General features: G+C 33.9%; 1 protein-coding gene across 2 annotated transcripts in view; it reads right to left on the bottom strand.

Moving 5' to 3' along the window:
• Positions 1-18,268, bottom strand: part of Adamts19 (ADAM metallopeptidase with thrombospondin type 1 motif 19) — a 276,147-nt gene that overhangs the window by 197,443 nt on the left and 60,436 nt on the right. For both annotated transcript variants that reach the window (XM_074076627.1, XM_074076628.1), the window contains exons 4-6: positions 17,579-17,748; positions 16,352-16,435; positions 15,502-15,659 (exon numbers count right to left, since the gene is read on the bottom strand). In XM_074076627.1, the coding sequence (XP_073932728.1) occupies positions 15,502-15,659; positions 16,352-16,435; positions 17,579-17,748 (412 nt within the window). The remainder of the gene's footprint in view (positions 1-15,501; positions 15,660-16,351; positions 16,436-17,578; positions 17,749-18,268) is intronic.

The raw sequence follows: 18,268 nt of genomic DNA, 5'->3' as shown, positions 1-18,268 counted from the left end.
CCAACTCCAAACTATACTACAGAGCCATATCAATAAAAACAGCATGGTGCTGGCACAAAAACTGATATGAAGACCACTAGAACAGAATAGAGGATATGGATATGATATGATCCACACGGCTATGCCCACCTAATTGTTGACAACGGTGCCAAAAACATATGATGGAGAAAAAGACAGCCTCCTCAGCAAATGCTGCTGGGAAAAGTAGTTTTCTGCCTGCAGAAAACTGAAACTAGATCCATGTTTGTCACCTCATACAAGTATCAACTCAACATGGATTAAGGACCTTAATATCAGGCCTGAAACTCTGAAGCTAGTACAGGAAAGAGCAGGGAATACACTGGAAGCAATAGGCATAGGCAAGGACTTCCTCAGTAGAACTCAAGCAGCTCACCAACTAAGAGACAGGATGGACAAATGGGATTACATGAAATTAAATAGCTTCTTCAGAACAAAAGAAATGGTCTTTGCATTGAAGAGGCCACACAGAGAATGGGAGAAAATCTTTGCTAGTTATACTTCAGAGAAAGGACTAATAACCAGAATATATAGGAAATTCAAAATACTAAAGCTCCCCAAAAATCAATGACTCAATAAAGAAATGGGCAAATGAATTGAACAGATCTTCTTCAAAGGAAGAAGTCCAAATTGCTAAAACACACATGAAAAATGCTCACCATCCCTGGTCATAAAGGAAATGCAAATCAAAACCACACTAGGATTCCACCTCACTCCTGTTAGGATAACTAACATCATCAACAAGAACAACAAATGGCAATATTGCAGGGAAAAAGGATCCCTCATACATGGCTAGTGGGAATGTAAGCTAGTACAACCACTATGAAAAACAATAGGGAGGCTCCTAACTAAAAATAGTTCTGCCATACTATCCAGCTACACCACTCCTAGGGATATTCCCGAAGGAATGTGAGTCGACTACTACAAAATCATCTGCACACCTATGTTTATTGCAGCACTATTCACAATAGCTAAGCTATGGAAACAGCCAAGATGCCCCACTACTGATGAATGGTTAAGAAAATGTGATATTTATACACAATGGAATTTTACTCATCCACAAAAAAAAATTAAATTTTATCATTTGCAGGTAAACAGATGGAACTGGAGAACATCATCTTAACTGAAGTTAGTCAAGCTCAGAAGGCCAAAAAACACATGTTCTCATTCATATGCAGATTATAGACCTAAAACAAATACGGCAATACTATGGGACACAGGTCACACTAAGGGGAGGCCACTCATATGGGAGGGTTAGTGAAAGGGAAGGAAATAAAAAACTTGAATGTGGTTGATATGCTCACTGTACAGGACTATATGTAGAAATCTTACACTGCCTGGGGGTACCATGGGAAGGGGACTTATAGAGGAATGAAGAGGACTGGTAGAGATGAATAAATTGGGATTAGAATAAATATATGCATGGAAACAACACAAGGAATCTCCCTGTGTAGTTGTCTTTCTCTCAAACTCACAAAAACGCCATGTTTCTCTCATTGTCTTTTGGTTTTTCTTTTACAAAAATCAAAGAACAGAAGGAGAGAACAGGTTCTGTCCAGGGGAGAAGGAATGGTTGGCAATGGTGGGAAGGGAAGGTGTCAGGTAAAGGGGTAGGTGGATGAACATGGTGCAAATAATGTATATACATGTATGTACGCCCAGCCAACACAACAGTAAAAAAATGAAAAAAGAAAGTATATGAAGTCAAACTTTGTATCTACTTCTTTCCAGATATGTGACCTTGGATAACTTACTTAACTTTCTGTGCCCTAGTCACCTCATCTAAAAAATAGTTTCAATCTTACCACATAGGTTTATTGTGCAAGCTGCATGAATTATTCAATATAAGTCATTAAAACAATGCCAGGAACATATTAAACAAGTAGTTCTGAAAATTTAGTCACTGACTTTTTTTGTGGTGTGGAGGGATTGATTAAACTCAGGCAGGTACTCTACTTCTTGAGTCACAAACCATACCAGTTATTTACTTTTTGTTTTTGATACATACAGTAGTAGGTGATTTTTCACAAGTCAAATATAGATTAATTTTTGTGGATTATATCATAATATAAACATATTTTCTACTCATCCACAAATACTCTTGTGTGTAAAGAGAACTATGTCGTTTTATGGAACATGAGTTTCCATTTGACACAGTCCTTAGTTGGAAATCATAATCACCAGTTAAGCAAATAATTTAATGTTATTATATATATATATATATATATATATATATATATATATATATATATATATATACATCTTCTTCCTTAATATAAAAAAAGCATGACTGACATAAAAATGTTCTTATAGGACTTTCTCAATGGAACCCCAGCAGCTCAGCAACTAAGAGATAGCATAGATAAGTGGGACTTCATAAAACTAAAAAGCTTCTGCTCAACAAAAGAAATGGTCTCTAAACTGAAGAGAGACCACCCACAGAGTGGGAGAAAATATTTGCCAGCTACACATCAAAGGACTGATAACCAGAATATATAGGGAACTCGAAAAACTAAATTCTCCCAAAATTAATGAACCAATAAAGAAAAGGGCAAGTGAACTAAACAGAACTTTCTCAAAAGAAGAAATTCAAATGGCCAAAAAAATACATGAAAAAAAGCTCACCATCCCTAGCAATAAAGGAAATGTAAATTAAAACCACACTAAGATTCCACCTCACCTCTGTTAGAATAGCCATGATTAGCAACACTACTAACAACAGGTGTTGGCGAGGATGCAGGGAAAAAGGAACCCTCTTACACTGATGGTGGGAATGTAAACTAGTTCAACCACTCTGGAAAACAATTTGGAGGCTTCTTAAAAATCTAAACATAGATCTGCCATATGATCCAGCAATACCACTCTTGGGGATATACTCAAAAGAATGTGACTCAGGTTACTCCAGAGGCACCTGCACACCCATGTTTATTGCGGCACTATTCACAATAGCCAAGTTATGGAAACAACCAAGATGCCCCACTACTGATGAATGGATTAAGAAAATGTGGTATTTATACACAATGGAATTTTATGCAGCCATGAAGAAGAATGAAATGTTATCATTCACAAGTAAATGGACGGAATTGGAGAACATCATTCTGAGTGAAGTTAGCCTGGCCCAAAAGAGCAAAAATCGTATGTTCTCCCTCATATGTGGACATTAGATCAAGGGCAAACACAACAAGGGAATTGGATTTTGATCACATGATAAAGCGAGAACACACAAGGAAGGTAGGAGGCTAGGTAAGACTCCCAAAAAACTAGATAGCATTTGTTGCCCTCAATGCAGAGAAACTAAAGCAGATACTTTAAAGCAACTGAGGCCAATAGGAGAAGGAGACCAGGAACTAGAGAAAAGGCTAGCTCGAGAAGAATTAACTTAGAAGGTAACACATGTACAGGAAATCAATGCATGTCAACTTCCTGTATAGCTATCCTTATCTCAACTAGCAAAAACCCTTGGTCCTTCCTATTCCTGCTTATACTCTCTCTTCAATAAACTTAGAGATAAGGGTAGAATAGTTTCTGCTTGGTAGCGAGGGGGTAAGGAGCGATAAGGGAGGGAGTTGGGGGGAGGGGGGGAGAAATGACCCAAACAATGTATGCACATATGAATAAAATAAAAAATTTTTTAAATGTTCTTATAAGGGTCACATGAAATAAATATTTCAAAAACTCTAGAACAACTTTAAACATAATGGTGATTATTATTTCTTCAGCTGATGACGATTTTTCAGATTTCTTAACCACTTGAATACAATGATTGCATTCTTTAAATGTAATTAATGCTTTGATTTTTAAAATTCCCATTATTATTATTATTGTATCGCAATATAAGAAATTTATTATTGTTGATCATTTAGGTTCTATATTACAAATTACTATTATTACAAATAATAGTGTAATTGATCTTATGTGTGTGAATAAAAAGGGAAAATCTATCTTTCTGAAAAAAATACCTCTCTCAAATACATGATCTGAATGCTAGTCCTAAATGAAAGAAATTACTTTTAAAATTCAGTGCATTCCTTTGCCAACCCACCAATGATAGCCACAGCAACATTTATAATGGTTAGTTTACAGCTTTCATCTTGTTGGTCCATCAACAATATATATGATTTAGTAATTATATATAATTTTGCAAATTTCCTTGAATATATGAATGTATATTCCTTGTTTGGAGTAGAGTTCTACACACGCTCACTAGATTTCACTATTCAGAGTTCTGATACTCAATTACTTAATAGAATAAACAATTTTGGATTGAATTTTGCATCTCTTAGTGAGGAAGGATGGTTAAAATTCCATTGTGATGGCAGGGAATGCAGCTCAGTGGTACACCTGTGGTTATTTTGAGGTTTCTTTGAGGTTTTCTTGTTAGACTTTACTATTTTTTGCTTTATTTCAAAGCTAAACACATAAATTCTAAGTTTTGTATTTTATTTAAAATTATTGATTTTACAGAACTGTAAAATAGGTACAGTGTGTTGGGGGGTAGTGTAAATGATGAAGATGATGGTAAAGGTCTACGGTTGATGGACTTCATATACTTATATGAAATAAAATGATGAAATCTGTTTTAAGTGGGGTGGTGAAGGGACAGAGGAGGAGAGAGGGCAGGGGCAACCTAACCAATGTACATTATAAGACTATTTGGAATTGTCACAATAAATCCACCCTGCACAACAAATATTTCCTAATGAAAAATTAATGGAAAAAGTAAATTATTGTGTTTATTATTCTGTGAAACTAGCATTTATCCTTTATGTTTTCTTTCACTGAAGACTGCTCTGGTTAACAAATATTTTAATATATATCTTTTTATTTTGTTTCAATTTCCTCATTTTGTCTGAGATGCCTGCCAATAGCACATGGCTAAAAAGTTTTAAAGCTAGTTATATAATATTCTTGTGAGTGAATTTCAATCTTTTTATATTTTACTTTGTGATATTTTGATTTTTCTATTATCTGATTTGTGATTTTTATTTGCCAAGTTATAGTTCTTCGATCTTTCCCTCTGTTTTTGTCTTTATTCCTATCTAGGTTTATTTTCTTATATTTCTTCTGCTCATGCTTTAAAGCAATATTAATTTTTGCTCAATGCAAAGTCAATTTTACATTTTCAAGTAGAGTCCACTACTTTCCTATTGATGCTGTAAAAACTGCACAATTTGGTGGCTTAAAGCCACACAAATTTATTTCTTCACAGTCTAGTGGTCAGAATTCTGAATTGAGTTTTATCATTGTGTTGGAGTATAGAATTCCCTCTAGAAGGTCTAAGCAAGAATTTATTTAATTTTCCAGCTTCTACAAGCTATCTGGATTCCTTGAATCAGGGTCCCTTTCCATTTTCAAGGCTGTCAACTGTGTCATTCCAATCCCTACATCCATTTTCACATCTTCTCTAGCTTTTTGCCTCTTTCCTTACATCCTGTGATTGCACTGGACCCACAAACCATTCCATCTCAACATCCTTAACACAATCCCATCTTCAACATTCTTTTGCCATATAAAATAGCATACTTACAAGGTTCTGAATGCTACTCAGACATTTTTATGGGGGACATTATTCTGCCTAACATATCAAACTTTATGTCTAAAGCTAAAAATATTTAGTTCCCTAAAAAAATGCAAAGACGTAAGATCCTCTAAATTCATTCTTTTCCTCATGGTTTCATGCTTTTAAGTTTGATATCAGAGTTCTATCTTAATTTTTAAGATCTCAAATTAGATGTTTTGGGGATTTTTCTTCTCTCTTTTTTTTTCTTTGTTGGCAGTACTAGGGTTTTATGCATGCTAGGTTGGCACTGTGCCACTGAGCAATGTCTCCAGCCTAATTACCACTAGCGCTCTCTTCAGTTATATCTAATCTGTTTTTCAATGTAGAAATTGAGAACTTTATAAATAACATATTGCTCTTCTAGAAATTGTTTTACAATTTTCAAAGCAAGTGTTCTTTTTCCAAGAACATATTACTCTTGTATTTTGAATGAGATGTTTTTAATCATGTAAACATGCTTGTTTTGAAATCCTTGTCAGTATTTTTTTAAATTTATTTTTCATTATTCTGACTTTTTTCTCACAATGAAAGATGTTCTCATTGTGCACTTTGGAATTCTACTCTGAACTCATTCCATGATACTTTATTTATAGTCTTCTTGTGTGGCGTAAATTAAGAGAGGGTCCCTTCAGAGCAGTTTTGAAAATACCTTCACTAAGTGCTTCAATTTTAAAACAGATTCATGAAAATAAATACTAGAGGAGTCATTTTTTTCTTAACCTGGGTAATGGATGATACAAAGGGATTCCTGCTGACAACCCGTGCTTGCTGTCAGAGCTTTTACTACACGCTTTCATGAAGGGTCTGCATGTCTAAAAGTTGTGCTTGTTTGTGATTATTTCAGTTCCACTTCCTAATGAAAATAAAGAAATGTAGATAAACTAAATAATGGATTGTCCATCAGCACTGGGAGTTTTAATATCTATGCCTTAAGTTAAAAAAAATCTCTTTGAAAATATATTCCAAAATTAAGAGGAAGATTCCACGTAAATGGAGATTATATACTGAAATGTGATCCCATCAACATAATCACTGTAGTTTCCCTACCCTAACCTTCTTCCAAGGTAAACTAAGTAGTCAGCGTCCTTCAATATAAAAATCACAAAACTAGAAACCTTGTGAGTCTATGGAAGCAAGGTTGCTCTCAATTAGAATATTTATTTCCAGTATAATAATTAAGTTTTTTTTTTCAAACTTGAGTGTTCCTTGACATCCCTAATTTAAATTAAGCCTTAACACAACTGCTCCCATCCCCAGCATCTTTTGTCTAGTAAAGCAGATTCTATTACCTCAGATTTTCTGGTCAGAGTATTGTAGTCATTGACTTCTAATCACAGAATTTACCCCTATACTGAAGCCCATTTTTCCAGACTGTAAAAAAGAGATCTAGAAAGAGAATGTGAATTTCCCTTAGTCATCTAATGCCCGTGAATGTAGTTCCTAGAGTCTCCTTCTTCTCTTTCTTTCAGTTCTTCCACTGATACTGAGAATCTCTTCTACATATCAAAAAAGCCAAATATCTACCTCTTTTGTGCTTAATTTATGCAAATTTGATCTCTGCAGTGAAAAACTGTAAGTGATGTAGGTGAGTATATTTTTCTGGTAGCATAATGTAGATAAAGAAAATCAAAAGGTTTTCAAAAATAGTTGTTCTAAGTAAATGATAAAATACACTGAGTTTTTTCTGCATAGGGAGATATATGGGCATTGTGTAATCTAGAGGTTCATTACCACACATTGCAATGTAAATGACTCTCTCACTTCTGTGTAATGCATAATTTATGCAATTCAATGTGGTGTGATGCAATGTTTCTTATACGCCAAGCAGTGGATTGAAGGAAGGTCACAAAAGAGGCCTTTCAGGGCACAGAAGAAGACACAGTCACCTCTGTAATGTGATCAAATCATTAAGATGAGGGAGAGGGAAGCCTAGGGGATTGAATTAAATAATGGTTAGGTCCAGTTTTCAATTGTCTTTGCCAGCAAACAAATGGAGAAAGAAACACCCAAAACAGATGATATTGAATAATTTGGTAATGCAGCAAATCATGGAACCACATAAAATCAAATCTTCACCTCAGGGCCAAGAATCACTGGGTGTAAAGTGTATTCAGATGTAGGGGAAAGGGATTTTATGTGCTTTTTCTAAATATATAATATATCATATCATGATGCATGAGGCTGCAACATGACGAATTGATTTACATAATGTGAACCAAGGGACTTCATCTGTAACTAAACAACATGATAAACGATGGTGAATGTACTGCTTAATGTCAAGGGCACTTAGATCCTCCACAAAGCCAATTTCTGTTCACTTACCAAAAAAAAAAAAAGCGAATCAAGCACATTATTAAAATAAGAAAATCCTGCAAGTCCTTTTATTCAAAACTCCTGAAAGTACCACTCACTAATATAGAAGAATAAATTGCCAATACCATTAAGCCTCAGACGAGACTACTATTCGTAGTCTTCACTTGTCAATTTCTTTCTAAAGGACCACAACAATGTGTTTCAAATTTTAAAAAACCCAATTGATTTGTGGGGTAGGGGATAGATATTTTTTGTTACCTAGAACTGTGTTCATTTGGGTTCAAATTCTCATTTTTGGCTCATGTTCATTCATTGCACACGATGTCTACATCATACAGTTTCATTATGTGAGTTTGTGGAAATGATACTGTTAGATTTTGGCAACTGGGAAAACCAATAAATTCTGTTTAAGTTCTTATTTATATTAAAAATAAGAAATGCAGTCTTTAATTTCCAAGAATGAAGATGCATATGAGAATATGCCTCATCGTAGAGTTTTATAGTGCCCTGGGATATACCTATAAATGATTCATTCAAAAATTATTCTGCGATTTGTATTAAATCAACATATTTCTGCCATTTCAATGTTTTATTAAGTTTTCTATTTTACTTGCCAATGACATTCATTTGAGTAACTTTCAGAAGTGTTGTAAGTAAACCAAAAGCATTTTATTAAATAAGAAGGGCAAAATACATCATTAATAAAATTGAATTTTAAATTAGAGTATTTTCAAGAAACAGCGACTTATGCCTTCTTATGATTATTGAGAAAAATGTGAAAATTATGCTAAGAAATCATAGAGTTGACAGTTGGGAGAAGATGTGTTGTGTTTTTTGTTGCCATGAGCCCACAGCATTAGGTCAGCTTTAAACCATTTATTTTATCACACAGAACAATTTGACAACTAAATTACCTCAGATAGGTTTAGATTTATAAGCTCATTATGCATTTTAGCTGAGACCAGAATTAATCCCTGAGCTAAAATTTCTTCCTTGTAATGTGTCCACATAACATGCAATATTCAATAATTAGATCTAAGATGAACATTCATCAGAAACTGAACTAGGTTTTATGGTTTTAGCTGGGTTTAGACGAATGCAGATAAGTAAGCCTCTTACAAAACTAAAGATCTCATCACCATTTACACTGACTAACAAGAACACTCTTACCCCAGTTACACAAAAAATTCTTTTTTGCCATTTGTTCATTTGCGGTACTGGGGTTGGAAGTTAGGCTCTCATGTTTGCTAGACAGGCACCTGAGCCACACCACACCTTCAGCCCTTTTTTGCTTTAGTTATTTTTGGATATGATCTCACATTTTTGCCCTAGGCCAGCTTCAGATGACAATCCTCCTACCTTTGCCTCCCATGTAGCTGAGATTATGACCATGTACTATCAGGCCTGGACATTTTAGACTTTCTGATCCAAAAGTACTAGGCAACTTAGGAATAAAACATTCCTTTTAGTGGGTGGATTTTCACTGGCAATGCACTGAACTCATAGACATGGAGGAAGGTCATGTTCCACACAAGACTTGTCCTGCAGGTAAGTAAAGGAACATATTTTATGAACATCTAAGTATTTTATATATGTATACCCTTCAATAGAGAAGGTAGTTTCAACTACCTTAATTAAAAATTAACATGTTTATAACCATAAAAATATATGCAGGACATTTTTCTCAAAAAGCATCAAATAAGAAAGTTCCATAAATAAAACAGTAATTAAATGAATTATTTACTTTTAATTATTTATTTATTCAATATATAGTATCTCTGCTCCTTCCTTCAAATTATGTAGGCCAATATGAGTATAATTTCTTATTGCTGCTATAACAAATTACTGCAAAACTAGTGGCTTAAAACATTTAATATAGATCTAGAGAGAAGCTAAATACAGCTCTTACTGGGCTAAATCAAAGTATTATCTGGGCTATAGTCCTTTTAGAGGCTGGAGGTTATACTCTATTTCCTTTTCCAGTGTCTAGACAGTACTTGCATTCTTTGATTCATGTCCCCTTCCTCCATCTTTAGTCCTTCTTTGAATCTGAAATTCTGCCTCATTCTTCCATGTCTTAGGACTCTTGTCATTACATTGAATCCAGCCACATAATCCAGGTTACTCTTTCCCACTCAAGGTCATTAATTTAATCACATCTACAGTCCTTTGTACCATATCAGATGACATATTTATAGGATCTGGGGTGCAGGATATTATTCTGTCTTACACAATAAATGACATGAATGGACTTTGAAGACATATTTTAAAGTGAAAAACCAGAGATTTATGTATAACATGAAGCCATGCTTTTACAAACACACTAACTCTAAGCACATGTTATATTTGGGTAAGAGAGTTGGAGTAAGAGTTGAGGAAAGGTAATTTACTATGAATACTAAAGTGATTCTTCAATCTTTACCATGAGAATGTGTTTATATTATGAGAAAATATGTAAAGGTTATTTTTAAACATTGACCATGGGTCTGTGCATTTCTTGTGGAAAAATTAAATAGCATTGCACTACAGTATTTTCTAAAGAACTGTAAATATTTGGAATAGAATTTTGAGGGAAAATATGCATTATAAATCGTAATAACTCTATGAATGACATTCTACTTCCTAAGTAGAAAACTGAGCAGGCAGTTATTAATTATATTTTTCTTTCTATTGGCTGTATATATGAGCTATATCGCACTATTTATTTTGGTTTCTTTTTAAAAGAGTACTTGTGAAACATGGCTAGGGAAGTCTAGCAACAGGGGAGATACTGGAGAACAGTTGTTAAGAATGCTGTCAAGCTTTATAATATAAAATGGTAAGCTTAAAATCTTAAGGTTTTCTTTTTAGAATTTTGAAGAGAAAATGGCTCTACAAATAAGGAATAAAATTAATACCACAGTATTATTGGGGAGAAAAAAGTTCCCATTACTTATGGTCCCAATATTTTGAATATATGTATTTAGTTACATAAGTACATAGAAAAGAAATATATTTAAATGCTAACATCCTAGAGAGCAGAATTGTGAGCTAATTTTTATCTTTATTCCTATATTTATCAAATTCCCATAACGATATGTTGCATTTGTAGTAAGAATAGAGAAATATAACAGTAATCAAGTTGGGACTTTTATGATCTTTAGACCTAGAAGCAATATTTCTAAAATATTCTATTATACAAAGGGTGTAAAGAGAAGACAGACTTCATCAATGTAGAAATAAATATGTAAAATCCATTCATTGCTCATACATTCTCAGATTCTATATTCTGTACATTACATTGGTGGTTAAGTCAGGTTAGAAGTTTAACACATATAATTATGGGATCATAAATAGTCATGTAGATTGCATATGGAACTACAAATTCTATCTTCATAAATGCGTTTAGTACTATAAAATACACATTTTAACCAGGTGCCACTGGCTTGTGCCTATAATCCTAGCTACTTGGGTGGTTGAGATAGGGAGGATCTAGGTTCTAGGCCGGTCCAGGCGAATAGCTCAAGAGACCCCCATCTCCAACATAATCAGAGCACAATGGGCTGGGCATGGCTCAAACAGTAGAATGCCTTCTTCGCAAGTACAAACCCTAAGTTCAAACCTCAGTTCCACCGATAAATAATACATAAAATATACATTTAAGAACCTTGTCATGAAAAATCATTATAAAATGTTATATACAATACTCAAATTAAGGTCTGTATCTTCACTGAAAATCTGAATCATCTTAACTAAAAATATTATTTGCTACTCTATTATTTTTATAGCAGTAATTTATAAATACTTTTTAATAGAATCAAGCAAATTTTAAAATTTATGAGTATATTAAGAAAAGAAGATAAAGTCATAATGAAGGCTAAATTTTAATATAAGCTGGCTTCTTTAAGGGACCCCCAAAATAAAGTTATAAAAATGGTACCTGTTATCCCAAGCTATACAAGAGACTGAGCTCAAAAGGTTCCAGAACAGCCCTAGCAAAATAGTTTTTAAGACCCCATCTCAATGGAGAAAAGCTAAGCATGGTGGAGTGGACCTGACATCCCAGAAAGGACTGGAAGCATAAAATGGGAGGATCACTGTTCAGGGTGGCCTGGGCAAAAAGAGAGAACTTATCTCAAAAATAACCAGACCAAAAAGGGCTGAAGGCATGGCTTGATCAGTAGTGCACCTGCCTTACAAGGGCAAAGCCTTGAATGCAAACCCCAGTAGAGGAAAAAAGAAAAGAACAGAAAAGAAAAAAGTCCTTGTACATTTATTTAATGTACATGGTCTTTTCTTCCTAACTGTCCCTGTCATTTTGAAAGCTTATTAAGGGGACCTCTACTATAAAAAAGATTCATGTTTTCAAGATCTTATATAAAATAGCATTGCACATAAACTTAAGAAGGGTTAGCAATCAATTTTTATTACAAAGATGTTCAGATATTTAAGTATCATTTGATGAATAGATGATCTTTACATCATTGACCTATGATAGAGGCATTATTGAAAATCAATTGACCATATATGTGTGACTCTATTTTCAGATTCTTTATTCTGCTTCATTGATTTATATGACCAACTTTCCACATTGTCTTGACTGCCAAACTTTTATGGCATATCACACAGTGTAAGTCTACAAAACTTGTTCTTTTACAGTACTACCTTGATTCTTCTACATTCTCTGAATTTATAAATAGATATTGGATTAAGTTTGAAAACTTCTGCTAGTAAAGACCTGCAGTGATTTTCATTAAGATAATATTAACTCTTTAAGAAAAATGGGCATTTTACTATGTCTAGTCTTCCAATGAGTGAGCCTTATTTAGGTTTTTAATTTCTCTCAGCACCACTGTGCAATTTTTATTTTAAAGTTATGCACAAATTTTGTTAATGTTATTTATAAGTATTTTATGACTTTAGAAGTTAAGGAAATTTTTTCCCAATTGTTCATTTCCAGTATAAAGAAGTACAATTGGTTTCTGTAAATTAAATTTATATATTCGTGGCCTTGCAGTTATAAATTCTAGCGGTTTTTGCAAGACTCCTTAGAATTTTCTTTGTACCAAGTCATACCATCTATGAAGATAAACAGTTTTTCTTCTCTGTTCCAAGTATTTAGATCTCCCCTTCTTTTTTATCATTTTTAGTGCAATACTGAATACACACGGGAAGAATAAACTTCATTGCAATGCTTTCAGCATTCAATTTTCACCTCTAAGTGTTCAGTTAGCTGTAGACATTTTGCAGTCACCCTTGCAGAGACAGTACAATTTCTACTTCAATAAGAAGTTTTGGATGATAGGTTTCTTCTTCCCTCTTTCTTTCAGTATATTAGAAGTATTGCTTCATTGTCTTTTGGACTTAACAGTTTTTCTGATGGAAAGTCAGTCATCAATTTTAACATGTATCCCATGTATAGCACATTTTATTTCACAGAATGATTCAATTTTTTGTTTTGGCAGTATTGGAGTTTGAACTCAGGACCTTTATGCTTGTTAGGAAGGTGCTATACCACTTGAACCCCCAGCTCTTTTTGCTTTTGTTATTTTTGGGATAGGGTCTCATTTTGATGCCTAAGCATACTGAAATCCTCCCATTTGTGTCTCCTGAATAGCTACGATGATAAGTGCATGCTACCACACCCAGCTTTATTGATTAAGATGGTCTCTCACAAAATTTTTGTAGGGCTGGCCTCCAACTGTGATCTTCCTGAGCAGCTATGATTATAGGCTTGAGCCACTATGCCCAGCCCCATTTTTTCTTTGTCATCGGTTTACAGCAATTTTTCTAGTATGTGTCTCTTGTTATTTTTCTTTAAATTTGATGACTTTTCTACCACTATGCCTTTAAATAATTTTCCTTCTGCATTCTCTCTCTTCTGAGATTCCAATTATGACCAAGCTAATATAATAAATCCAACATTTCGGTTATTTCAAGATCAGTTTCTATTGACTACTTTTCATTGTTTCACATTTTTATGCTTCTTTACTTGGCTCATTCTTATTATGTTCTAGATATTGTGGACAGTTTATCATAGACCCTCAGGATTCTGTTATCTTCCTCTGAGGAGTGCGTACTCTTGTTTCAGGTAGCAGCTCAGTTAGTCGCTCATCACCCTCAGTTTGGGCAAATGTGAGTTTATGCTTTCGACAGGAAGATCTATCAAAAGCCAAACAAAAAACTGGCAGAATTCAACTGCTGGCCAATTGAGCAACTCAGCTGCTGGGTTTTGCTGTTACAAGTAGGCATTTCTCTGGGTCATGGTTCTTACTGATGAAGCACAGCTTTTCTGTTTTTCCAGTCAAATGCTAGGAGTGAAGAAGTCTCACAAGACTGCTATATATTGGTAGCCTGGATCTGATCAGTTCCTAGTACCTTCCAAAATTTGAACACCATAGAAGAGAAACACTCCATAGATTTGGGGCAGTTTCTATCTGTATGTACTCAGACCTGTTCTTGACTCTGTAGATCTACCACTGTACCTACGTAGAACCCACCTTGCTATACCTGTCAAGAAATTGTTCCCAGGCTCCAATAACTATGGCGCTTCCTTGATATATTTTTCCCACTTTAAAAACTGAAGTCTAGCACTCATTCTCTGATGACTAAAGCCAGTTGCCAAACAAATATCTCTTGTCTGTCAATGTTTACTGCAGAAATCTAGTATGACCTGCATAGCTTGAAGTGGAAGTCCAGTTGTGTTCTTGCATGAAAATTGTTTCTTCATGAATTATTTATAATTAGAATTGTTTTAACATGATTAATTAATAAGAATCTGCCATTAATTCAAAAGATTTGTCTCATAAAATCATGCTACGTTGCTATGGTTTCTACGCTGTGAAATGCTAACACTTTTTTTGTTTTGGCAGTCCCATGGTTTGAACTCAGGGTCTCATCTTGCTAGGCAGGTGCTCTACCAGTTGAGCCACTTCACCAGCATGAAATGCTAACACTTTTGATGACTAAAATTAAATTGCTAAATTTAAGGTGTACAAAAAGAATTCTCATTTATTTTTGCCAGCACTTGCTTTGTAGTAAGAGGAATACACGGATAATTACTAATATGGTGTACTTATATAGACTATATTGTTGCTTATTATGCCACCTTATTTTTACATGTGATTCTTACTGTTGAATTCCAAATAATTGTGATTAGTACATTTATACTGTGAATTAATAACATTCACAACATTCACAATGCCCACCTACGTAGGCACAAAGCATTGTAAATGCTCTACACTTAGGCAGAGACTTAACTGAATCTGTTTCCTCAGATGGAGCCAGAAAAATTGTAAATTGCAGAATTTGTCATTTTATATGGTGACAAATGAAAAACATAGTGTAGAAACTACCAAAAATTCACCATAGTTTTCACTTATCATCATCAATGGCTGTCTTTGACACACAAAAAAAAGGGTGATTTTTTTAAATTAAATGATCGAATGTGTTGTCAATCTAACAGTTGGCTGTTCAGAAACCAGTTATTATAATTTTCAGGAGATGACTAAAAAATTTTTTTCAACATGCAGCACAAAATCTGTAATAAAAGCATTTTATCAAGGATTAATGAAATCAACAGTACAGGCAATGAATTAGGAATTCAATTTAATTGGCTTTGGGAAATTTACCTTGTGATAAGTACAGCCGCATCCACCGAAGTCATGTCTTCTCCCCAGCTTGTCGACATCTCTAAATGTATCTCATTCTTTTTGCCAAATTCTTCATGTTGCCACTTACAAAAACTCTCTAGCATTTTCTCCCCATGATGGCCAATATACAGGTCTGCCTGCAACAGAAGACACTTTACTTCAAGGCAGATAATTTTTATATATGTCAAAAACTAAAACCTAAGGAAACTTCCTGAATTACTTACTAAAGCAGACTGCTGACCACAACATTAATTAGAACCTGGAAAGCATTTAGGATTAATTTAGTCTAAGCTAAAAAAAATCTTAAAACATGGTAAAGGTGTAATAATTTCAAAATCTGTTTAAATCTACCATGAAAAAGGAAAGAGGTACAATGGAACACTGGAAGTATGGACCTTTTTACACTTGAACAACTCATTATGTCTACAATTTAAGAACAAAGGTTTTCTGAAATACTTGTTAAATAGCTTGCCAAAATGATGCCACAGACTATTCTCCACTTAAAATGAATTACAGATAAGAAAACTGTTTTGAAGCATATGTTTAAATAATAGAATAAGTCTGTCATTTAAAATAACTTAAAAATTACATTTTGGAAAGTTAAAGTTTGTTGTCAAGACCCTTGGAAACTGAAAACATACCATTTTTTGAATAAAACTGAGATATTAAATAAAATGAAATGGCAATTTTATGTATACTTTAAGTGAATCAGTGGATATTTCTGGATTTTACCTCAATAAAAGTATATCCCTAACATTCCCTTTACTTGAAAGTTCCTGAACACAATTTCTCACCCACTTAATTGAATAAAAACTCAAGATGTTCTTACTGGCGTTTCATGAAGCAGAATGAGCTTTATCACACGAAGATTGACCTGCACACCAAGACTTTTGTGTTGGAAAAGGTTAAAAACCTAAAAACAAACAAAAATAAAAATCCTGGAGTAAAACTAAAGAACATCTTATTTTTTTCTTAAAGGCCAGACATAAGGGAAATCTCAATTTAGCTGAAAAAATTTATTAAAAGCTGGAAAGCAACATGAGTTTTTAACATAACACCTTGATCTGAAAAAAAAACAAAAACAGCACTTATTTACTTTTTATTAGAAAGTATATCACCACACATCACTACTATGTTTTCAGAGATATTACTATGTGGAAGATACTGAAATTAGTCTACCGGTCTACATAGCCAATGCTAGCTGGAGTGCTCAGAACTTAGCTGAAAATGGACAGAAGCATCTCAAGTGTGAAAAATTATGTCCACTGGGGAAACAACACGTGACAGTAAAAGTAGTAAAAACATAGGGATCTATTTAGCCCTGGATCACTGGTTATTACCTGGCCTTCTATGATAGCTGGAATTGTAAATATACTTTTGTGTCTGCTTTTTATTTTTGTTTATTTTCCTCTAAGAACCATTGTCCATTACAACCTTCTAATCCTTCCTTGAAGAAGGAATACCCAGTAGAGTCTGCATTGATAAGATGGTTTATATAAACTCCATTTCTGCAAATTATTAACCAAATAGCTGCCTGTGATTCAGCTTTCTAAATTTTTATCTAATAGCTATTACATCTTATCCACCAACTAAAATCATTTCTTATATTCGATATTACAAATATACACATGAGTCAAATGGATTATTAACATCCATTTTTATACCTCTTCATAACTGATCTTTTGTGCTTTTGATGGGACCATGCATACAAACATTGTAATGTTTCTGATAATATAAATAAAAGGCCTTCCAAAAGACAGAAAATAAAGGCATAAAACAGAGAGAGAAAAGAGTAACAGAGAAAGAGCTTTCTCACATTAAAATTAATGATAAAGAAGGTTCTTTTTTAACTAGAAGTTGTAAATTATTTTGCTATCACTGTAGAGATGGATCAATTTGGAATACCTAAAGCACCAAATCTGTATTTTTACTGATGTCAATAAAAGAAAGAAATAGTAATGAATTAATTTTTAAAGAACTGCAGTATAAATACTCACACATTTCTTCCTTAGAGTTTTCTTGAAAAAATTCCAAGCGCACTTTAAAGTTTGCCTACCATATTTAAGATGGTTAGAATGAATCTCCTGGCTGCATCTGCTCCATGATAGGAAACCATTGTTGGGTCTGCAACCACTACAGTCTCTATGTTGTATTCTTGAGGTAATTTGTATGAATACCGTTTCCCTCTTCCACTTTCTATTTTTTTAGACCTAGGCCTTCCTTTATCTGCAACAGAGAAATGAATTTTTCAATGCATCTCCATGTTGGTAAAGTTAACAGTATTAATCATTCATCATGATTAGTAAAAACAAATAAAGTTCCTGCACAGACAGAATCCTAAGATTCACTTGGCTTTGCAGTGTGAACTTGAAATCAGATACACTAGACTTCTGCCACTTATTGCCCCAGTTTCCTCATCTATAAAATGTATAAGAAGACCATCTACTTTCTAGATTTGTTGATGGCTTATAATTATGATAAGATCACAGTAGTAAAATCCTAACACAGAGTTCCATATAGAAAAAATATGCCAATAAATAAAAATACTGTGAATTCCTTTTAGACAATGACTGCAAAGTAATGATCTACATATAAAAAGTAACTGAAGAGACTTCCCCACACACTCTCTAATTCTAGGCAGGCACCTCCACACTGAGTTATATGTGTTACTACAAATGATTTGGCTCTGTCTTCCATGGGGAGCATATAAAAGTTATACCACACAGTGAGAAAGATTCCTCAAGTG

This window comes from Castor canadensis, chromosome 6 (genome assembly GCF_047511655.1).
Source record: "Castor canadensis chromosome 6, mCasCan1.hap1v2, whole genome shotgun sequence".
Taxonomy (NCBI): Eukaryota; Metazoa; Chordata; class Mammalia; order Rodentia; family Castoridae; genus Castor; species Castor canadensis.
The sequence above is the reverse complement of the archived record's forward strand: the minus strand, read 5'-3'. Positions and strand labels throughout refer to the sequence as shown.